The following is a 25056-nucleotide window of genomic DNA, read 5'->3' as shown; positions in this document are numbered from 1 at the left end:
AAATAGAGAGAGAAAAACAAAACAAAAATAATTTCTAAGTATACCAATGGATTTTGCATTATTTATTCCGTTTGCATGCCCGACTAATCTGCAGCTTACGCAGCCGGCCGAGGGGAGCTAGAAGGTGGTACTGTTGACCCAATCATCGAATCAAGTCAAAGCTAAAACTTTTATTTTTATTTTTTTATTTTTTTTTTTTTTGTTTGTCTGCTCCAATGACTGAGCCTTGGAGGGGGGGGCGGCTACCACCTAGCAGTGTATGTGGCGTCAAAATGACAGCTAATGCCCGAACAGTTGTCAAATGTTTTCAGCAGCAGCGAGAAGAAGCTGCTGATGCGCTACATAAGGGTAGGCGACTATACATTGGACTATGGCAATTGCTATATACATATATACATATATATATGTACATATATAAGCGTATATTTTGGGGGTTGCTGCGGATGGCCTGACAACCCTTGCGTATCGACGAGCCAAACGCTGGGCGTGCGGATTAACGCACACGGCGTAACGAAGACAACCAGAAGCAGGACAAAGGCCAGGAACAATGGCTGGGAGACGGGTGTGTGTAGGTTGATACCAGGCCAGGGGTACTCCGTCCAAATCTTGGGCAAAAGGCGTTGACAACAACAACAACAACAACAAGAGTAAATTGGTTTACTATTGACCTTGGCGTTTGTCAACGCCTGCCTCTTAAAATGGAATCCACGCAGCTTCTACCTAGCGCCACATAAATAAGTCAAGCCAGAGACAGAGGACAAGCATAGATACATATATATACATAGATACATATATATATATAAATATATATATATATATTTATATATATATATATATGGTAAATACAGTAAAAGCTACTTTGAGCGTTCAATCAGGGATTTAGCGTGTGCCCTGCTTAGCCAGATGTCCGACATCAAAAGTGGAAAGAACGGAATGGAAGATTAGGTAATCCATAAGGATGTGTGACTTGTGAGAGAATGGCAAAGCCAGCAATAGCTGAGTTGGATCAAGATATCGCGGAAAACATTTAAGTTTTCCAACGCATCTACCCTTAGAGCTATATGATATAGTAGTCGGCAGCTGAGAAACGAGACGGAAACTGAGAGAAGGAAGGAGGGAGAGTTAAAGCTAGCTATATGGACTCGGCTGATTGATCTAGAATATATATATTCTTCATGGGTTAGCATACCCTTTAGACACCCTATAGACACCCTATATAGAAACCCTTTACATACCCTATAAGAAACAAGTTAAATGACTTCAGCAGCAATGTAATAAACGCTTATAGCTTTAAACAAGCTAATCGCGAAATCGATTAAAATTTATCGATTTCGCCAATTTGCCACGCCTTCAGTGGGCAGGTCAGCGCTAATGAGTCAGCTACAACAATTGGCATCAGTAATAGTGAGAGATTTACTTTTTGGAGATTTTGTGCGTTAAATAATTATCGATAAAATGCTGTCTTTGGCCATCGATAAATATCGATTGTCAGCTTAGGATTTGTGTATACATTTGGTACCCACAAAAAAAAAAAAACTGGAGAGACCAAATAGTGTATGCTTTTACGAACATCTACATGTTTTTTAGTCGGGCGCTTTTCTAGATTTAGAAATAAAATAAATAGAGGAAATTTTGTTTGAATTACATATAATAGTCTTCAAACTGAACTGTTCCTTTGTAGAGCCTTTACTGTACTTGTCTAAAATGTTTTTTATGCTATATAGCCAGACTTATATATGGTAAATATTTATGTGTCATTTTCTTGTCTTTCATTTGCTGTCGCATAAATAAATAAAAATCCGTCAAGCAGCTAGAATTAAAACAGATTTCACTTCAGCTGTCAGCCCAGCCTTCCATCCTGACACCTACCGCCAACACCAAGGTCCACCCCTCCCCCACCCCCTTCCAAGTCCAACAGATCCCTTACATCCCACCGCGTCCCTCAAATCCACACTCTAACAGCAGCAAGTGCCAGCCATAAAAAAACGTTTGGCGCTTCTTCTTGCTTTGCCTTCAATTCAATTTTATTGATTTTTTTTTTTTGTAATTTTTTTCCTTTTTTCCTTTTTTTTTTGTGTTTTTTTCCATGCCCCAACATTTGTATACCCTGTAGTCATTGAGCGATTGGAGAAAAGGTGTATTAAAAAGTTTTACAGGCAATTAGAGCTGGAATTTTTAGGTTATTTTCAATTGTAACGAATGGCAATATATGTATATTGTCGAGTATAATTGAGCTCCCGCTTAATCTCGGTTATCTGAAAAGCTAGAGACATTTAGTTACTAGCATTGATGACCTTTACTAAAAATTTGGTAAAAACTGAACGAGCTTGGCTGGAAATGATAAAGTATAAATAAAATTTTATAAGAAATACGTTTCTGGAAGCTTGTATATTATTTTGTTTATCATGTCCTATATATATATATACATATATATTTTACCGTGTTTCTTAGTATGTGACAAGAGAGCTGCGTAAAGGGTATCTTTGAGTCGTGCATGATCGGCTGGTGCGAATTCTGCTGCTGCGACATTTGTCGTCAACGTAATTTGCCGTCCTGCACAGCTGCGCCCATTAAGCGCGATAAAAGGCCAAGCCCCGCCGAAAAAAGAGCCCCTCCTCAAATACCTAGATAGACATATATATATCTATATATATATATGTATATATATTTTATTTTTTTTCATTTTTGTCTTAAATTGTTGTTTGCATTTATTCGTTACAATATAAAGAGAAGAATAAAACGTACATTTCGGAAATGCAGTTTTTTAAATGCAAGGCAAATGCAGCGACTAGCTGAGGCATTGCTGGGGGTTGTTTACGCTGGGCTGGCATCGACAACGACGTTAATGGAGTTGCCAGAGTTGAGCGAGAGATAATAAGAAGCAGAGCAAGCAGTTGGCAATGTTTTCATCCGTTTGCGACGCAATGTGGCAATGCCCATAAATGTTTCACGCCTACCGAAACCCAGTTACCCAACTTCCCACACACTCTGCCAACGACTGCACTGTGCACAGTGGCAACGCAATCAAAGTGCCGTTGAAATGGCTACCGGTTAAACATAACACGCGTCCGGCGTTGCCATACCGCATTCGAATCCCTTCAGCGTCCTTAAATAACATTGCGTTGTTCTTTATTGGTCGTTAAATCTCTTGCGGTTGTCGTGTCTTCGCTTTTGAGCCTAAGCTAACGTCACACCACCAAGCATTATGCCACCCCTCAACAATCAACCCAAACCCCCCTCCCCTTGCCTCCCACCTCCACCATCCCCCACACCACTCCACTCCACCGAAAACCTTGGTCATGCATCTACCCCTAGCCCTTACGGCGCCAGCAACGTTTAGTCGCACCCCCGCCGCACCCTTGGCAATGAACACAAGTTATGCTGCACGATCTACGTGGCCACAGTGGTACGAAAACAGTTTGCGGGCCTTCATTTTAATTCATTGTTCTTTCTTAGGCAGCAGTTTAGGCTCGTGTTAAATATTTATATGCTTGTAATGTTAAGTTCCTGTCAAAGCTCATGTTAAATGTTTATCCTCATGAATGCTCACAAAATTCGCTTTCTTGTTGTTATTAACTTCTGTTTAAATTATAATTTTAAAAGGTGGTCTATGCCAAAGGCTGACTGTGTTCAAAGGGCATTTTAAGTCAACAAGAGCTAAATAGATTAGATAGGTAGATCGATTTCTTGGCTTTTACATTAATATATGCTAGAAACGAGATCTCGATAGTTCTAATGGCAGTTAGGATAAGTTACAAAAAAAGGGCTGAGAAAAATGGAATATAAAATTTGCGACTCTGGAATACGCTGTAGAATAGTTTTTAACTCATTCAAATGCCAATATACGACTCTGAGATACGCTGTAAAATGGTTTCTGAATATTTTCCCATAAGTTGGGTTCTCATTGATTTTCAACCACTGTGCCACAGCGCTAGCAACTGTTTGTTGCTGTTGCTGCCGGCGGCGAAAGTACGCGAAGGCAGCCGCAGCCAATTCGATTCGATTCCATTTCAGTCCATTCCATTCCAGTCTAGAAACGGGAATATGTGAGGCCTGCTCAGGGGGGGGCGCGGCGGGGCGGTGTGGAACAGGCTGACGCCAACGTTGGCGTCGTCGGCGTTTTGTTGTTGCTTAATTTTTCATCTAGGGTTGCAGAAGAAGAAGCAGCAGCAACATCAACACACACACACGCGCATATACACACACACATGCACATACACACACAAACACACACACACACACTCAAGCTCGTGTTTGTTTTTGTATTAATGTAATTGTTTTTTTTTTGTTCTTTCTTCTTGTTGCCAAAAATTTGTGTTCTGTTTGATTTCGTTTCGCTTTTCGCGTGCTGTGCACAACAAATTTCCACGCCGGAATTTCCCAGCGAATTTTCATGGTGCATTTACAAGCACATGCGCTTATTCTTGTTGTTCTTTCAATTCTGTTCTGGTTTTTCCGTATTTTATTTTTTTTTAATTTTTATTTTCTTTTATTTTTTCTTTATCTTTTCACTTTTACTGGACCCTAACTGACATTCTTTCTATTTCCATTTCTCGCCCTCTTCCCCTCTCGCTCTCTCTCTCTCGCTGTGTCCCTTCCTGACTTTGACGTTTGCTTGCTTTGTGACCCACCCCCTGACCCCGGCCCTGACGTCCCACATCCTTTGTCAGGATGCCAACAATAAGGCCCATTTTTATTATTTCCTCCTGGCACTTGAACAGCTGACAGGCGGCGACGTCGACGTTGCCGTCGCCGTCGGCGCCAGCGTTGACGTCAGCCCCGACGCGACTTCGTTGCGGACGTTGCGTGGCAAAGCACGTTAATTAAATTAAGTAAAATTAGCTAAATATGTTTGCATTCTGCTCTCTCATCTAGCAGACGGCCTCTTCAAAGCATTCAGCCGCGCCGCGCCCGCCCAACAGGCCGGCGACTTAAGGAGGGGCGGGGCAGGGGCCGAATGGAGGCGTATTGCGGCAGCAGGAGCGGGGCTAGGTGCGGGCGGATTTAAACAAACTGAGCGTTAATAAGCTGCGACAATGTGCTCCACTTGGCTAAAGCTGAAATGGCTAAAATCAAGGCAAGTAATTGGCTTAACTCGTTCAGCACTGGGATACCCTGTAAACAGGCTTACAATAATCGCAAATATGTTGAGCATCTCTTAATGGGCTTAAAATAATATGGTGATAGTTATCATACTAGAAGAAAACATTTTATCAGCAAACTCGACTGTGTGATACCCTGCAAAATAGTTTTCGATAGTTCCACCAAACGTTCTGGTCAATTGAGCAAATTTCCAAACACTCAAAGGCATAAAATCATAAAGAAAATCTAAAGAAATATATAACTTCTAATTAGCAAACTCGACGCAATGGTACCCTGCAAAATTATGTTCCTTGGTCTAAACGGGCGATTTAGTCAATTGAACAAATCGTCAAATACTCGGATGGATAAAATCATAATTATTCTTAAAAGAAGATATTTTTTTGTTAGCGAACTTGACTATGATACCCTGTAAAATAGTATGCGATGGTCTAATTATCTGAACAAGTAGTCAAACGCTCAGAAGCTTTAAATAATCATTTTTATTATTTAAGAAAGCCTGTTATAAGCAAATCCAACTCTAAAATACCCTGTAATATAGTTTTATAATGCACAGGGCTGAGTCGCTTAAGGGTAACGTGATAAATATCGCAAGGAAAACCACGAAAAAATAGATCAAAACATACCCTGTCTACTAAAAAATATTATTAAGAATTATCAAACTAACCATAACCATGTCATACCCTGTATAAAAGACGCAGAAAGTTAGTGAAGTGAACCCAAAATACTAGAAATGTTACTTTGGAAAACTTAACCAAATACTTGTACATCAAATAGTCTATAATATGCTACATATTGTACATATTGATAAGCACCTGAATGATATTATTGAAAGCTGAACATAATTACAGCCTTAACTTTGACAAAAATAAATAAATATTTACACAATATAAGGTATTTCATATTTAAGGGAATACTTTAGGTAACAGATATTTGCAAGATTATCCAACACTGCTTTAGCTTTGTTAGGTTTGGTTTTGTAAGGCCACACTGACTCCCTTTGATCTTTTGATACTTCAGTCATTCCCTGGGCGTCTACTTGTTGTTTGCACTTTATCTCTTTTCATAGGAGATTATATTAAAAATTTGTTACGAAATGTGTATGCAGATGCGGCCAACTCGATACACTATCTCTGAATGCTGGGGGCATCAAAGCTGAAGCTCTGCTAAGAAAAGCTCCTTTGTTTATCGATAAAAAAAAATGACATTAGCAATGAAATAAGTGCTTGAAACGTGACGTCATCAGCTTGCGTGCTGAAGCGTGGGTGCGTTGAACGAGCAACGGAGAAGTCGCCGGTTATTTGACGGAATATGTCGCTCAAAAAATGCAAATTTGTTTGGAAAACTTGTCAGTTTATCAAAATATCGCGACCATATTCAGCTGCAGAGTATTTTAGCTTCGGTCTGCTAAAGAAAGCCCTCATTTGCTGGTTTTTCTTTGTTTCTGCTTGTGCTTGCCTTCTCCTTCTCTCCCGCTTTCTCCCGCTCTTTCTCACTCTCTCTCACTCTCTCTCTCTCTCTCTAGTTCTGTGTGCTTATCTAGAGAGCTGCTTGCTTCTTTCTGTCTTTGCCATTTCCATTGCTTTTTCTCTTAATGCAAATTGATTCCTACTCCAGCTCCTCGCATCGCATTTGCTGTTGATTGATTCATGGCCGCCCCCACACTCGGTCGGCTTTTAGAGCATAGCTCACTCACCCTCACCCTTCCTTCCACCATCCCCCCTCCCTCTCTGTCTGTCTCGCTCTCTCGGGCCAGCTGAAAAGTTCGCATTGGCCGCTTAATCGGTCATTGGGCCTTGTTATACAGCTCAATTATGGTCATTTGCCATGTGGCGCATGTGGTACTCTTGGCCCATTTGGTATTGGCGCCCACCCTTAACCTTGCTGGGTTAGCGCTAAGCACTTCCCGACGTCCCCGTCTCGCCGCTCCTCCATTCCTCTAGCCCTCTTTCGGTGTAAAAGCCGTGTCACGTGCCTGGGGCACCACCAAGTGGGGTTTGGGGGGGGCCTGCCAAAGCCTTTAATCGATTTGCCTTCCGTTTCTGTCGTTAGCTAAAAATGTTGCCTACTAAAAATAAACGCTTAATGCAAATCGACAACAGCAACAACAACAATAAAAACATAAAACAAAACCAATTGCAAAATGAAGTCAACAACAGGCGCCCGAAAATTTTCAATTTGTTTGCCTCAGCAATGGATCCGGTTCCAGAGTCTCTCTCGCTCTCCCCCCCCCCTTTCTCGCTCACTCGAGTTGTTTGTTTATTTTTGCTATTACAACACAAGGAAAACAAATAAACACACACGTACACACATACACACACTTTGATAGACATCTATATAGACATATATAATTTTAATGACTGCATTTCGAGTTTTGAATGCATCCTTTCACCCAAAATGGACTCAAAATACGTGTATTCAGATATTATCTGTGCGTGTTTATACAAAGACCCATAAAAGCAAGCAATTTATGAGCTATTTTGAAGTATTTTCGCTTTCATTACTCTACAATATTTAAGTGGAACTGCGAAATGTATAGAAATCGAGAATCAGTCTAACATTTCCTATACGTTGCGGGGCTTCGATCCCTAAATGTTTTATTGCTTGGTTTGAGCCGGCGACTTCCCCATTGCTAGTTCAACGCTTATTTATTTCCTCCTTTTCATTTGTAAATCAATTTTTTTTAATTTACAAATTTTCACACATTTTCCACAAGCTTCGCTTGCATATTGTTAGTTGAGGCTTCTAGCGAAAGGCTTCTCTGCAATTCATATCATATTTAATAGATTTCTCTAATAGAAAATTGTAATCTAGCTTGGCAGCGATAATATCATCGATTTTATACGAAGCACTACAATGGCCGTGATGGGAAAAGTAACGCCCCAATGGCATCTATCATAAAGTATATTGATTATATTTAACACTATCTGGGCGATAGGCGCACCTGCGGCAAATAGTCGAATCTGTGGGCACCATCCATTAAAAACGGCAATTGGCGATAAGGAAGCGGAGGGCGGTAGGGGTAAATAGCCAGCTAGTAACCCATATTTATAATGCGTAAAATTATCGAAACATTCTGCCAACATTTTGCTATCAAGTGTGTAGAAGAACTCTGATACGGTATCACATATTTACCATATGTTAGATATGTTCCAATTGCACTGTACTCATTTTTGGGCTTTCGGTTTCGATTGAGGTTTACTCGAATTTCACTTTAGACAATTTGAAGGCATCTTTTTCATATGCTGGGTATGCCCTAGTCGTGCACTCCCGTCTAGAGCAATCTGACTTGTTTAACAACAGTTACCTCATCTGATGAAGCTGGAAACTTTGCTTAAATTTATTTAATACGTGTTGTGGAACAATCCACCCAACTTTCTTTGGCAAATGCGTGTCAAGGATTGTATTGAGCTGCTAACTTTGTGGAAATCCAAATGTCGTCTCCTAATTCCAGGAACTCGAAACTCAAAATCTGTTTTTTAAGATGTGGAGTTCAGCCTATTATGTAGATTACAATTTTGCACTGGCGGCAGAAGCGTGTCAAAAGTAATTGAAACAAGTAAGAGGCTCTAGTCGGGAGCTCACGACTAGGGGATACCCTAAACCTTCTTCTTTCAACATCAAATGCATATATATATTTTATTTTAGAAGCTATATGTCAAGTTTGGTGGACGGACAGACGGACGGACAGACAGACGGACATGGCTAGATCGACTCGGGTCAGGGTATAAAAAAGAATGAAGCACTTGAAGAGGACAATACTAAAGTCTGATTTCTATATTCAAGTGCTCCCGAAACGAAGACTCAATTGTTTATGTTAAATATGTATATTTGAGGCATGTGAAATTTATCTTAAGATGCTTTGCTTCAATTTCAACATATTATAGACTTTTGTGCAGCTTTCTTCAATTATTAACATTATATTTATTATCGCTTTAAATTGTACTTTTTCTTTAGGTGCTTAGACGGCATTTGAACACGTCAACGCATTTTATTTTCACTTTATTTTTTATTTCGATTTTTATTTGATTTTCATTATTTTATTTTCTGTGCCGCTTATCAGACTGCCGAGCCGTATAATCTGGCCAAAAAGAGAGCGCCCGGTTTTCTTGTATTAATAATTTAACAAGGCTATATCTCGCTTGCTCTTTCCTCCCCTCTCCATCTTCATCACCATCTCCATCTCTGTCTCTCGCTGTCTCTCCTACTCGCTTTCTCCTTGTCGCTGTTCCCCTGTCACACGCTGTCTATCTTTTCGCCGGTCCCAGTTGCTTATCTTATCAATAGACAGCGTCAACAGCTACGACAACGTCGACGTCGAAGAACTTCAATTCAATTTCTTTTCAATTTCTTGACGTACACATACACCTACACACACACACACACACACACACACACCTGCACACACACACACACACCGCCCACCTGTCAAGCCGTCAGTAATTTTTTTTTTTTTTTTGCTCACGCTGCGAATCTCGACAGAATCTCGTAATGATGAGCGACGGTGTCATGTTTTCATTAAGCGCCACACACACACACATACACCTCGACACACACCCACACACACACACCCCAACATACACGCACACACAAGCAACGCTCACTTGTGCCAAAAAATGTAAATTTGAAAATCTTCTCTAATAATAATAATGTCGTGTAATAATACAATATGTATGCAGGCATATTGTCTACGAAGGTAGAAATGAAGCCGAATGCTGGCCTTTGATCTAATCACACTGCCAGGCGCAACACACACACACACACACACACCCTAGGCCAGGTGGGAGAGGTGAGCCAAGCAAATGCCTCCGCCCCCTCGCTGTGAGCATGAAGATGTTTCGCTCTGCGGCTTTCACAAAATGTTAATTTTGTGCTAATGAAAGCGGCGTCTATTTGCCTGATTGTGTGTGTGTGTTTGTGTGTGTGTGTGTGTGTGTGTGTGTGTGTGTAGGTGTGTGTGTGCTGGAGGGTGCTGGTGTGCGCGTGTGTGTGTGTGTGCAGCATTTAGACGCCATTTTGTCAGGCTGTCTAATGAAATTGCGCTGTCTTGTGCAAGAGATTTTTGGCTGCACAGATTTGCGCGTGGCAGGAGCCGTAAGGAACAGGCAAATAAGAGAGCTAGGCTGACCGACTAAGAGACACCCTGTAGTTAGCGTTGGATACAACAAATATACAATAGTTCCAACATTCACATAAAAAAAATACAGACATAGCTTTTAAGAACTGCGAGATTTCCTTCAGAAACCCGTATTTAATATCGATATTTATCGATATCGATAGCTGGCGGTAGTTTGGAACCTGAACAGCGTTCAATATATATGAAACAATATACAAAATCGATGTGCACCTTATTCCAATAGATCTCAGAGATGGACATATAGATAAGCTTACATATAAATATCGATAAATATCGATTTTTAGCACTTGTTTTTGAGCAGATCTCGCATATGCCAAGACTCATCGATGCGAACTCTCTATATACTAATATAAAAAGCTTGAAGGAAGTCAGCGTGGCCTTACAACACCAAAGCTACAGGAGGTAAATTCTCAAATTCGAATATATATATGGGCATACATAAATACCTATTACATACATTCACTGACTATAGGGTACAAAAGCACATTTTTGTTTCAAGTTTGCTCTGCTCGTTTCTCGTTTCTTGTTTGGGTGGCGCCATCTATGGGCAGGTGTACTTCTGACCAAGTTTTCCTAATGTTTACTTTTAAGGCAAGTGTCAAATAACAATTAACGAAATGAGCTAGACGAAAAACATTTTACCAGCTACAGCCAAATGGAAACTAATTTAAAAATTGGCTTTATAGTCAAACAGATAGAGTAATGGTTGTCGCTAATGACAACCATTTTAATAATACTAATACAATAATATTTTTAATTTATGTTCCTCGTTCACACTGAGGAAAGAGTCAAAGCTTAGATGAGTCAGCACATATATACATAGGAAGCACCATCGATATTTGCTATCGATATTTGTTTTCTTGCCAAGGTAATTGAATGCGATTCACCTAACATGTCACCATTGCGATGAATAACTTAATTGTTCACTCATTTAATATGTTATCGATGACTTATAATAATGGCTATAAGTTATCGATAACTGATTAAAAGATATAGATGCAATTTTAAGTCGATAAATAATTCTTAACGCTTTTCGATCAATAAATTGACTTTATCGAAGTGTTATCGATAACATATAGTTAACAAATTGTTATTTTGAAATGCATTGTGCGTCACTTACCAAATGTAAAACTGTGTTGACCACCTCACGATTGGTCACCTGGCCGACCTCGATGAGGCCGATGAGGACGGCAAATTTGAGATTGTCGGCGGTCGTCATTCTGACAATTTCGTCGGGCCGCTTAATGTCGCTAAACGGCGGACGCATGATGTCCGCCATTTTGTATCGAGTCGATTGTTAGTTATTGGTTGTTATCGATAGTTATTTGATTTCAACAATTATGTTATCGATTGTTTTGATATTTGATTTGATTTATTTTGCACAAGTGCCACATGCAAAATTGTTGCATTAATAAGTTGTCATTTAGATCAGGTTACGTATATAAATATATTCACTTATATATATATATGTGTGTAGATTAATGGATGGATTGCACAGGGGGGGGTGGAAATACACACGCACGCACACATATACACAGATGCACAAAAACACATACACGATATGTGTGCAGGCTGACGATGCTTTTTGGCTAAAACAATAAAGATTTCTCTTATTTTTTTTTTTTTTTTATTTTGGTGTTGCAAATTTTTAATTGCCAGGCAATTGGGAATAAAATAACAAAAAAATTGCTTAATTATTTTTATTTAATTTTTTTTTTTTCTTTTTGAATTTTTTGGCTGGATTTCGTTATTTTTAAAAAATTTTTAATTTTGCACTTTCAACTTGTGTGACACATTTTGTTGTTGTCGTTGTTTTTGTTGTTGTTGTTTTTGTTGTTGTTGTTTTTTTTTTTGTTTTGGCAGCCACTGTTGGCGCTCACATCGAGTCGCTTTTGTTGTTACATTTATTTATTTCTATCGATTTTTTTTTAATATTTATTTTTTGATTATTTTTTTTAATTTTTCTGAATTGCACACTTGATTGTTGTTTTAATTGATTTTGTTGTTTGTTTTTGTTTGTTTTTTTTTTTTTTTGTGGATTGCGGAGGGGTTTTCATTTTTCAACATTTTCGGTGTCATAAAAAACGAGAAAGAGAAAAACGACAAAAATGCAAAAATTAATATGAATTCAAAGAGGTTTACTTAGAATAAGTATATGCAAAATTAATATGGAAATATTGAAAGAATAAAATAAATAGATGCTCGTTAAGATAAGTATTTTTATGGTTTTTTCCCAAGGTACAGATGTTGAATTAATAGCAGGGGTCTTTTTTTTTGAGTGGAAATGCAGGAAGCATTCGGGCTAGAGGATACTTTCTTTTTATAAGACAGCCAAGCACAAAAACAAGCACATTTTATAGAAGAAAATTAAATCTTAATTAAATGCAACGCAAAATAAAAATTAGTCAGTTTTAATGTATATTTTAAGTTGTTCGAGGTCTGGTCTTTGATTTCTCAAAGAAATATTTTAAAGCCAAATTGTTTTGGTTATTATTTAAAAAAAAATAAAGCCCGGCACCTCGAGCCAGCTAAGGAAATATATTAGATCAATTTTCAAAGCTCGTTAAAGCAATTAACTGCAATTTGTGAAATGCCAAACAATCGAAAAAGTTATCGATAATCGATTTCGCATAAAATAAACGCTGTTATATCGATTGTACTTGAGGAAGTTTAGTTCTAATTGAACAGAATTCTTTTAGGCTTTCATATAGTTTGTGTCTCACCGTTTGTTAGCAAAATGTTCCACAAAATCTTGTCAACGTTTTTGGTTTTCTGATGTGTTCAAAGTTCGTTTTAATGCTTCCCGAGTTCAATAAAGTTGTAAATGTAAATCTTTTGCTAGCGGTCAAATGTCATGCGAAAGCACTTAAGAGGCCATTCAAAAAGTTTCGACTGCATTTTAAAGATACAAAAAAGTTTCCGACTATATTGGTTAGCAAAAAATCAACAAAAAATTAAAATAGATATGAACTGAACCTGAAAGCATTTTGAAGGTATTGCTGTCTATTATATGTGCCCATTTTGAGACCAACAAAAAGGGAAAGAAAAAAAAAGAGAAGAAAATTGATATGATTGTTGAGAACAAAGCAACTTCTTAGAATCAAAGAACGTCCAATAACACTTGTCGTAAAATGTGTAATGCCTAAAAAAGTGTTAAATCCGATCCGATAAAGTTATATACATCCATTCATCTATGTCCTTCTGTTCGTCTATTTGTCTGTCTGTTTCTATGCGAAATAGTTCTCAGTTTTAAGACTTTCTATTGTAGGTTCTTTCACGTAGGTTCTGATATGGAAAACTTCTTTGCTAATCAAGATATTTTGACCAAACCTGGCATTTATAAGTTTTACTTTAAGCCCTAAATAAGTGGGAAATCTTATATCGGTCGATCTGTCTGCCTGTCTGCCAGGGTATTAAATCTTCGGCATGCCGAGATTATTCTCACTTTCTCAATAATCTTAAGTTATCTCCAAAGTATTTTCAAATGCATTTTTTTATTAACTGGAAAACACAAAGTATTATTGATTAAAGAGTTGTCTCTTAAAACGTTTTCATATTTGTTTTCATAGATTCTTTTGATTTCCAACTTTAGTTTTCAGTTTCTTTCTTTTGTCCACAGCAAAGAAAAAATGCTTATCGAGCATTGTTTTTTCTAGACTGTCAGATAATAGATACCTTCTATGCTTGAACTCGCTTTGTTTGTCTCTCTATTTGCTTCCACACTTTATGTTTCTCTCTGTCTCTGCTCTCTACGCTTTTTCTCTGGCTACTTTATTTACTTTTTGCCCCGGGTTTGTTGAGCACATTTCTGGAGGGTTTTGACTCATGCAATTGTTATGGTTGGTGTGCACACATAAGACCAAGCACCAGAGTTGTTTAGTCGGGCGTGCACGACTGGCAGATACCTAAAACCCAGCGTCAAGCTGTCATTTGCGGTGGCTATGTCCATTATACGAAGAGTCTACTATTCTCTAATATGAGAAGAGTCTAATTGTATAGTATGCTTTCCTTTGTCTAGTATAAAAAGAGTCTAGTTAATTAATTCCATTTGTCCAGTATAAGAACCATCTAGTATGCTTCCTTAAGTCTAGTATAAGAAGATTATTCTCCCCTCAGTCTATTATGAGAAGAGTGTAATTTTCTCCCGTTAATCTAGTATAAGAAGAGTCTAGTATAAGAAGAGTCTAGTCAATTCCCTTTGTCGAGTGCAAGAGCAGTCTTTTATGCTTCCCTTTGACTAGTATAAGAAGAGTCTACTATTTTCCCCTAAGTCTAGTATGAGAAGAGTCTAATTATCTCCCATTAGTCTAATATAAGAAGAGTCTTGTATAAGAAGATACTAGTTAATTTCTTTTGTCGAGTATAAGAGCAATCTACTATGTTTTCCTTTGTCTAGTATAAGAAGAGTCTATTATGTTTCCCGTACCAAAAATCGATTCTAGTTTAACTTCGGCGCTTATTGTCCGATTATTTTGAAAGTTTCGGAACTTAGCTGGGGCAAATCTATATGAAAATGACTTTTATGTACATTTTGCGGAGACTGAGCGAACTAATTTAACAAGTAAAGGATCTTGTTTGTATGTGAAGACAAATTGAAGTATAAAGAGGTATTAACTCGTTCTGCGTATGGCATGAGAAGCTATATTTTAGCTATATTATAAAGACTTTCTACTTGTATAATTTCCGAGCTAGATATGACTCGTTCAACTCATCTTGACGTTCTGAATATATGCATATATACACACATTTACATATAAACAAAAATATATGTATATATATGTATATATTTAGTTGATTCTCAGGCCTGTTACATGCATTCGCTCGGAAACCTTATACCCTCTTCCCTCAGGGTTTCGGGGTATAAAAACTAACTTATGCAAAGGCAGTTCGTCACGCACCAGCGATAAAGCTGCCTAGAACAATAGCCCAACAATAACTGGCATTTATTATTATTTTAACTTTTTACTTTATAGAAATCGTATGAAATTGAAGAAAGCCATTCTCTTTATCTATATAATATCTAATGAAAAAATCTCCAGATACAAAGTTTGAATAGAATAAAAAGTCTGTCTTTGATGGGTTTTGAATTGGAATATATAGATATATAAACATATCTTTAACTTGAAGATATTATGACAGAAGCGCTTGAGGCAACATTTTTTGTCGTACAATTCTTAAGAATCCGCAGTTTTTGAAAAATGTTCGATTTCGAACTTTCTTTTGTACCAGAAACCATTTCCTTTTGATACTAAAATCTTTCTCATATTCCCTTTTTTTTGATACTTTCAGCCTTTCGATTTTTAACTGGAATATTTCAACTTTCAATTGAATATGGGAAATATAATTTTATGGAAAAATATAAACAGGAATTGCCTTAATCTTGTAAGCTTTTCACAGACAGACAAAAATCCAATGCAAATCCAATCCAACTCTAGCGAGTATTTACTGTAGATTCTTTCAAAGGCTGCAGCCCACATATCATTTAGCTCGAGTGGCCCCCATAAGAAGTGTTTGTATGTAAGCTATAGGGGCCTGCTCTGAATCAAAATCGGTTTATAGCCACAAATCTTGCTTAATTGCAAACACAAAATTCAACTAGAATTACCAAAAAATAAAAAAGTTTGATTGGGAAATAATACAGAAAAGTACAACTCAGTTTAAAGAAAAACCGGCGTGGCACATTTTGCGTTAGTTGTTGGCGGCAGAGACGTCGGCAGCGACGTCGACGTCGACGTTGACGTTGACGGGTCGAACGACACTAGCGCTATCAAACGCAATTATCGCAGCACGCTACGTAAATGAAGTGCGCTTACGCTAACGCGACACGTAAGCGGCCGGTTTTGGGCCCCTTGCAATGTGCCAGTAGCTAAGTGTGTGTGTGTGTGTGTACGAAGTTTAAAGTGTGTGTCGCGAAAGCGGGCGAGGGAATGGGGCATTGGTACAATAAACTAAATGAAACGCGGGACGTGAGAAGCGCGAGAGAGTAAGAGAACGTGAGCGAGAGAGCGGCGGCAAGTGTAAAGCAAGCACCATTAAGTCATGTCAAGAGAAGCACGAAACGAGACGAGGCAAGGCGAGGCGACGCGACGCGTCACAGCAGCTCAGGTGATGCATGCCCAATTGGAGCATGCATGTTGCCAATTGGCAAATGTTATGCATTTAACATAGCATTACACAACACTGAAAAGATCACTCTCCGCGGCCAAAGTTGAACTTGAATTTGTGTAGAAAACAAATAGAAAAAAACAAAAACTGCTATCAATATGTTATCTAAGTGTTAATGGCAACATGGCAGCCCAGGCAAAGGCAAATGTGATAAATAAATGTTATCTGTCTGTTGTGTGTGCTTATTCGCTGAGGGCACGGCCACCGGAGAGGGGCGAGCTGCCAGATTGTACCGCAAATTGGTTAGCTTTACCAATTAGAGCCTGTGCATTAACATAACATTGCTACGGAAAATCCGTTTTTATTTATCTTAATTTATCTGCCTTTAGTCAGTTTTCTTGACCCAACAACTTTGCCATTGGGTTTGCACTTTACGCGCGCTCTCGCGCTCTTTCTCGCTCAAACCGCTCTCCGGCTCTCTGTTGCTGGCGGCGCTCTTGTGCTGTTACAGTTCGCTGTTAAACGTTGTTGTTCTCGTTTTTGTTGCTGCTGCTGCTGCTGCTGTTGTTGTTGTTGTTGCTGTTGTTGTTGTTGTCGGTGGTGGCCAAAAGCGGCGGTTGTTCTCCTCGTTCTGTTTCGGTGGTTGCTTCGCAAGCGCTTTTTTGGACAATAATAATATTTAAAAATAAAATATGTGGTTTTAAGTCACATTGCGCAAGCAGCGGCAACAACAAATTACTCAAATTCTTTGTGCTGCGGGCCCAGTTATTTACACTTTGGCCTAACATAACCTCGAATAGCAACGAATTGTTAATTGCACACGCACACACACACACATACGCGCGTACACATGGTTACGTTTTTTCCTTTGTTTTCCTTCTCGTTCTAGCTCGTTCACTCACATGCCAGGCTATTCCACAATTCTCCTTGGTCGCCTTCCCTCCTCCCCCACAAACACACACTACACACACTCACTTCCCGCACCCGCTCCCCTTACCAAACATCTCGTGACCACTATGACAAAATGGAAAAATCAATGAATGTCAGCGCGTAACAGAGCCCAAGAGAGCGAACGCGTGAGAGCCAAAAGCATGTGAACGCGCCAAAGACAAAGAGAGAGAGAGAGAGAGAGAGAGAGAGAGAGAGAGAGAGAGAGCGCGCGCGCGCGCGCGTCCTGCTTCCGTCCAAGCCCGACCCCCCCTCCAGCCAACGACAACACGCTGCACGAACCTGAACACACGTCGTCAGTTTGTTAACTTATTCTTATTAGGCTGCTGCCAGCTACCACGTTCTACCACACACACACACACACACACGCCTTACGCTCTTGCATTCACATAACACGCACACACACACACATGCCCGCACACACACGTTCTCTCCCTATCTCTCTTGCTCTGTGTGTGGATGTCAACGTCAGCGTTGCGGCTTTTTCTGCTTCTTGCTAGGTTATTTTTTTTTTTTTTTTATCGTGTTATTTTGCACCACTTTATTATATTTTACATTCTTATAAGCGCATCAAGACCAGCACAAATGCTTATTGGCATTGCCCAAACTGCACAAATCTTAATTGGAGTGCCCAATTGGTTCACAGCAACAACACCGCGAAAAACAAACAAAAACAAACGACAAGAGAAGAGCAGTAAAGAGAAAGGAAGAGAAGATATAACGGAAAACCATAACAAGAACGAGCATGTTAAATGTAATTACAACAAAATGCCGACAAAAATATATCTTATATATTTACATTGTATTGTTGTCACGCCGAAAGCCGCATTGGCTGCGCTTTGTTGTTGTTGTTGCTATTGTTGTCGTATTTAATTATCTTTTGTAATTTTCTATAAACATTGCCGAACACTTTGCACATACAAACATATATCAATAATATTTATTTTTTTTTACTTAAATTTTTTTTTTGTAAATAGTTGTTACGATTGTTGTTTCGCACACGAACACACAAAAAAAAAACGCAAAAAAAAATTATTATTATGATGCATAAATAAATCAACGTTCACGTAACAACAAAAACACAACCATTTTCGTTTACGTCTTGCTGCCTACTGACGTTAACTCTTATGCCGTCAAACTGGCAATGAGAACGCATGGACAACAAACCCAATCAGAATGCTTGTTTATCGGCCGTGTTCTCGTTTACGGCAGCGTACAGTGGTATGCATTGCATTCAATGCCATTTGCAGACGAACAGTTGCTTAATCGTTTAACATTTACTTGTGATTTAGTTGAATATTGAATTCTTAATATAATTGCTTATAATTTGCCTGCATTTTAGGCTTTTTTATCAATAAAATATGGAATCAATTTGTTTAAGGACGCAAGCGAAATTGAGAACGTCGTCAATTACAGCTGTTAGAGGATAATTACATCTGTTGTCGCTTAAGCGACACTGTTAATGTTCACTTAACAGTCATGTACTCGCCGGAGAGTAACTTTTACAAGGCGCATCTAAGAGAAGAACTCTGTTATTAACACTGAGAGTCCTTAAACAGTGCTGCCCAATCCTGGCGCGTGTATAACAGTTTTTAAACGCATATACTAGTGTGGAATGGAGATTGCACAAAGTGTATGACGAATTTGCGCTATATTTATTAGAAATATCGTTTGTTGAATAAAAACTAGTTTTTAGCGTCGCTCTTTTCAACTTAACTGCCAAATAATTTAACATTATTTTTCTTTTCTTCAGAAGCAAAGTGTAATATTTAATATTTCTTTGTGGCGTAGCGCGAATTTTTAAACTTGAATAAGAGTATTTTCCAGCACTAGAGATTAGCTGGGAAATATGCAGCAGTATTAACCAACTCTTGTCATGTTTGAAAAATATTATGAGACTGACATACAATTTTGGTAATTGTTTAATGTAATTTCCGTTGGTTGGACCACACAGTTGTGTTTAATTTTGCTATATGTATGTAGTTTTGCACAATCATTCGGATTTCCCTGCCAGAAGTGATAATACATTCGATATTAATCAACTAGAAATCAAACTTTTCTAACCGTGCCATTTGAGTAAATTCCTTAAGATGAGTTTCCAATAACTGTAAACTATCGTTAAGAATTCGGCATGAACAGACAATAGATTTTCAATATCGATGAATTAACACAATAAATATCGCATATTAAGCTCACATCAAACATTAATTTCAAAAAACTATTGCACGTATTAAAATAATAAACTTTAGTCTATCTGAGCATATGCTCGTATGTTGATAATAATTTAAATATTCAAAATTCAAGTCTGTTTTTTGTGCCAAACCGCTAAGCAAATAAAAACACGGCCAATGTTTGACTTCACGTACGAAAACTAAACGAAACAAAAGCAGCGCCTAGTGTAACAGCTGCACTGTTAATGTTAAGAATTCATGTTAGACTTACATTGCGCAATTTACGTCGTTTGCTCAAAGCCGCGCCATTAAGAAAACAGCGTAGGCGGCGCTGCGAATGCCACATATTGGAACATTTTTAAATTGAATGAACAGTTGTTTTAAAACCAAAAACAAAAAGAAACAATTGATTTGACCGGCAGCAAGTCACGTCCCAATTTGAAAGCTTTGCTATTGCGAACTGTTAACTTTAACATTAAACCGTCTATCGTACGGCCGCCACGGGCTATCGATAATTCTCGCTCCCACACACACACACACACACTCGCACACACACACACACATATGCTCTATCATATTCATATTGACGACGACATCGTCATTCCGTATAAATTCCTCGAAATTCCTTATTTATTTTTTTTTTGTTGAATTGGCGCGTGCTGCGCTTGTCGACAGCAACATAAGTAGCCAACACAGCGAACCTGCAACAACCAACAGGCCCAACGAGCAAACCAAACAATAAACAAGTGAGTAATGCGCAACAAAATAACAAAAAAAAAAATATAGAGAAGAGAGGAAAAAAAACGCAACCAAACGCTCGCTCCTCTTCGCCTTCGTGTTCGTCATGCACTTTGTTTTTGTCAATGCTGCCGCTGCTGCTGCTGCTGCTGCTGCCTGCATTAGTCATACACAAATTTGGAATAGACTTTTGTTTTATTGTTATGTGAATGTGCGTGTGCAAAGGATACGAAATTTGGTGCTTTTGTTTTGTTGTTGATCGATTAAATCGATAAATTGCGTGTGCTGGGGTAACGTGACGTCACTGGCAACTAATTTAACATTCGCGTCTTTGCAGCAGCCGCAAACAAACACAACATACACACACACACACACAACAGACACACACAAATACACACAGAACAGACAGACAGAAGAAGAAGTAGAAGAAGAAGCACATCCATGGCAGCCGGCACGACACTGCAAAAGGCCATCGATCTGGTGACAAAGGCCACCGAGGAGGATCGCAACAAGAACTATGCGGAGGCGCTGCGTCTCTACGAGCACGGCGTCGAGTACTTTTTGCATACAATCAAATGTAAGTAAAGAACACACGACTCCCCCAATCCCCACCCACCCCACACGAAAAGCAAGTTAGGTAATTGTAACTCTTTCAGATGAGGCACAGGGCGAGAAGGCCAAGGACTCGATACGTGCAAAATGTCTACAGTACTTGGATCGCGCCGAGAAGCTGAAGGAGTATCTGAAGAAGGGCAAAAAGAAACCGATTAAAGAGGGCGGCGAGAGCAGCTCCAAGGATGATAAGGACAAGAAGAGCGACAGCGACGACGAGGACGGCGATGATCCAGAGAAAAAGAAGCTGCAAGCCAAACTGGAGGGTGCCATTGTTATTGAGAAGCCGTGCGTACAATGGTCCGATGTGGCTGGGCTCGATGCCGCCAAGGAGGCACTCAAAGAGGCTGTCATCTTGCCGATTAAGTTTCCGCAGCTGTTCACCGGCAAGCGCATACCCTGGAAAGGTATTCTACTGTTTGGGCCACCCGGTACGGGCAAATCATATTTGGCCAAGGCGGTCGCCACCGAGGCAAACAGATCCACATTCTTTTCGGTATCTAGCTCCGATCTAATGTCCAAATGGCTGGGCGAATCCGAGAAGCTGGTGAAGAATCTCTTCGAGCTGGCGCGCCAGCACAAGCCATCGATTATATTCATTGATGAGATCGATTCCATGTGCTCGGCCCGTTCGGACAATGAGAACGACAGCGTGCGCCGCATCAAGACCGAGTTTCTGGTGCAAATGCAGGGCGTTGGCAACGATACCGATGGCATTCTCGTACTGGGCGCCACCAATATACCCTGGGTGCTCGACTCGGCCATACGCAGGCGTTTCGAGAAGCGCATCTACATTCCGTTGCCGGAAGCGCATGCGCGCCTCGTCATGTTCAAAATCCATTTGGGCAACACCACCCATGTGCTGACCGAACAGGATCTCAAGGAGCTGGCCAGCAAGACCGAAGGGTGAGCTTGAGCCACACAGCACCCAAGTGCCAAACACAAACTAATCCTTATCCATTCCATGCCATCCAATATAGCTACTCTGGCGCCGATATATCGATTGTGGTGCGCGATGCGCTAATGGAGCCGGTGCGTAAGGTACAAACAGCTACACACTTTAAGCGCGTCTCGGGTCCCAGTCCGGCCGACAAGGAGAAGATTGTCGACGATCTGCTCGTGGCCTGCTCGCCGGGTGATCCGGGCGCCGTTGAAATGAATTGGATGGACGTGCCCAGCGATAAGCTGTTCGAGCCGCCAGTCACCATGGTGCGTAATCGTAATCCCAAGAGACGGCCTTAAAAAACAACGTTTTACTTGTATTTTTATAGCGCGACATGCTGAAGTCCTTGTCACGCACGAAACCGACTGTCAACGAGGAGGATTTGATAAAGCTGCGCAAGTTCACAGAGGACTTTGGCCAGGAGGGCTAAGCCGCAAAAGATAATGATACCGCCGCCATTAAGTCTACCACCCATCAGCTAATTCTTAATTGTTGCCTATTGCATAAAACGATAAACACGCCCCTGGCTCTATGGATCCACACACTCACACACACACACCCACATACACTATATATATATATAATAATATATTATATATATAGAATTTTTTTCTCTTCTGCTTTTTCTTTTACCACAAATTGTACACACACACACACACACACAAACGCTATGCATATGTGGGCTGCAGATCGTTCGTCTATATGGTTAAAATAGTTTATCAAGTTTTGCCGCCCCCTTGTGGCGGCTGCCGCCGCTGCTGCTGCTGCTGCTGTTGTAATCACGAAATGAAGAGAAAAAGTAGTCGATGTATTTTTTTATACACTTAATGTTAAGCTAAAACCCGAAATGAAACCAATTGTAATTTATGCGTGTTACACAGACTGCGATCGTGTGTGTGTGTGTGTGTGTGTGTATGTGCGAATGTTTGTAAACCTGCGAGTGGATGCCACATTCGATGCTGCCTTTACACCTGCACACCTGCCCACATGAGCCCCATCAGACACAGACAGACAGACAGACAGACAGACAGACGGACGGACGGACAGCCGCAGTTGGCCAATTGGCCAGTTAACCAGGCAACAGGCAAACTATTTTTAAATGTAACCGCTCAAAATGCAACAAAAAAAAAATTAAACGATATTTGAAATTGATAAGCATCTAGAAATTCAGTGTGGCTCGACTGTGGGATGCCCTGTTCAAAATTAAACATTCGAATCTGTAATTCGCCTTAAACTCATATTCATTTTAAACTATTTTCGTTTTGTGCACGTCTCGGGCCTTTCATATATATATATTTATATATATATATATACATGAATTTTTTTTTTCTTTTTTGATTATGCTTAGAAATTAAAATTGTTAAATAAATGTATTACGAATCGATAAGGATTTTAATTCAATTCAAAAATTCAGACAATTATTTATTTGAATTATGTTTTCAAAAAACTTTTCAATTTTTGTGAACTCTATGGAAGTTTCTCTTTTAAACTTAAGATGTTTATATTTCTGATTTCAAATTTCGAGAAACAATTTTAAGAGTTTAGAGAATTTCCGTCTAGGTTTGTGTGTGTTGAGAAGTGATGTTAGAGCGGGACAGCTGCAATTAAAGTGTTGCAAAGTGACAAAAAATTTGAATACATACATACATACCGAATCGCTCGAATAGAGCAAGATATAGGAAGGTGGAGTTAATATATATATACATATTGATATATACGATAATATATATTACTATCCATGCATTTGTTCAACTGACTATGCGAACTGTCTCGAATATGAACTTCGAGTCGTTCTCTGGTCAGATATAGTGCTAGGACTGGATGGCTAAGCGCATTAGGGGCGTGTCAAGTCGGTTATATCTATATCTCTTACATGAGCTTCATGACTATCGAGCAACTTTTTGTTCCTTCTGGTGTTCAGATCACATGACTACGCTCATTAACTGCAATACTTTGCTATGTTAAGAAATATCTATGTCTATCAAAATTTTTGAGTTAATGTGAATTTGGTTTTCTTTTTAATCCAGTCGCGGCGCTCCTTTTCGTTGCAAACAAGTTTTAGACATGGTATCAGGGGGCGTGGCGAGCTGTGGTTGGACTGAGCACGAGTCAGATTGGTGTGCACATTATTGCCAAACATGATCAAAGGTATATATATATATAATATAGAGTTATATACTTATATTAGCATAAAGATCAAGCCCAAAAGTATGCTAGCCTTACAGTTACCATAGTAGTTTAAATTGTATAGAGAGTAGGTATCTTATTTGGGATTGATTTACAGAATGTCAAATACAAAAAACCTCGAAAAAAACTCGAGCTTTATTGGCCTTAGCTTTTAAAGATGTCTCTAAAAAGTGCCCGTGGAAAGTGTCACAGGCAAATGCACTGATATTTTAATATTTTATGGTTTAGAGCGAGACAGATAGATGGCTGGCCTGCTGAAAATACCCCGTGCAAGCGACGTCAACGAGGTACATAAATCAAATTTTGTGTGCAATACCCATTGCAAATGCCTAACATAAAAGGGTATATTGGTCTATGTGCTAATATGCATATATATCTAAAAGGCAAAAGGAAGTCAGCTGCGCGTGTTTAGCTGCAGCTGCAAGGAAATTTCTCACATAAAATCTATAAAAATCGATTTGGCAACGTGGTTTTTTTTTAGCATATTTCAAAAGTTACAAGAGCTGGATGCGCCAAACTTCGCTCCTATAGTATACACACGTGTGTAGTTTCCCATCTTTTGGATATCTTGCGCCTCTAAAAACTTAATGAAAAAAAATTATTTGCAAAGAATGAGCCTTGCGCTTTGGTGCCCCGAAAATTTGGTATAGATCGGACTCTAAGCACCGAAGTTAATCTAAACTACAATTCGCATATGTAGCATGTTTATAGGGTACAGGCTAAAGGAAAGAAGAAAAGATCGGACTCTAAGCACCGAAGTTAATCTAAACTACATTTCCCATATGTAGTATATATAGGGCATATGCTAAAGACAAGAAGCAGTGCAGTGTTAAACGGCTTTCGAGGAGAGCGCGCCTTTGTGTACAGGGTATCCGCTGGTCGGGCACTTTCGACTGGAGCACTTTTACTACTCTTTTTTTGGAGCGTGTTAACATTTGCGAGCCGGCATTAAAGTGGGTCAAATTAGAACTTTCTGTGCGCAACGGAGCGGCGCGTGCTTCGATCTCGGTTCGAGCCAATTGAAGTCGTTGTTTTTAGGCCAATTCGTTATTTGGGCCCTAAATGCAGCGAATGCACAGCCGAAGCGGACGTCGACTGTGGCAATACGCTTTAGT

General features: G+C 39.5%; 2 protein-coding genes across 9 annotated transcripts in view; one reads left to right on the top strand and one right to left on the bottom strand.

Annotated features, from left to right (window-relative positions):
• rg (A kinase anchor protein rugose) overlaps window positions 1-18432 on the bottom strand; it is a 265599-nt gene extending 247167 nt beyond the window's left edge. For 4 of the 7 annotated variants that reach the window (XM_070206635.1, XM_070206636.1, XM_070206644.1 and 1 more), the window contains exons 1-2: window positions 18090-18432; window positions 11358-12213 (exon numbers count right to left, since the gene is read on the bottom strand). In XM_070206635.1, the coding sequence (XP_070062736.1) occupies window positions 11358-11516 (159 nt within the window). In that variant the 5' untranslated portion in view covers window positions 11517-12213; window positions 18090-18432. The remainder of the gene's footprint in view (window positions 1-11357; window positions 12214-18089) is intronic. The other 3 variants (XM_032440740.2, XM_032440742.2, XM_032440735.2) reach the window with 2 other exon arrangements.
• Window positions 18433-20015: 1583 nt separating this feature from the next.
• Window positions 20016-22909, top strand: Vps4 (vacuolar protein sorting 4). 2 transcript variants are annotated; one of them, XM_070207535.1, is made up of 5 exons: window positions 20016-20207; window positions 20540-20776; window positions 20856-21717; window positions 21792-22020; window positions 22083-22909. In XM_070207535.1, exons 2-5 carry the CDS (start codon window positions 20641-20643, stop codon window positions 22182-22184), a joined length of 1329 nt encoding a protein of 442 aa, XP_070063636.1. In that variant the 5' UTR covers window positions 20016-20207; window positions 20540-20640; the 3' UTR covers window positions 22185-22909. The 2 variants fall into 2 exon arrangements, with proteins under 2 accessions (XP_070063636.1, XP_002057007.1); XM_002056971.4 differs by having other exon boundaries at window positions 20537-20776.
• Window positions 22910-25056: the final 2147 nt, after the last annotated feature.

This window comes from Drosophila virilis, chromosome X (genome assembly GCF_030788295.1).
Source record: "Drosophila virilis strain 15010-1051.87 chromosome X, Dvir_AGI_RSII-ME, whole genome shotgun sequence".
Lineage (NCBI taxonomy): Eukaryota > Metazoa > Arthropoda > Insecta > Diptera > Drosophilidae > Drosophila > Drosophila virilis.
This window is presented reverse-complemented; position numbering and strand designations above follow the sequence as displayed.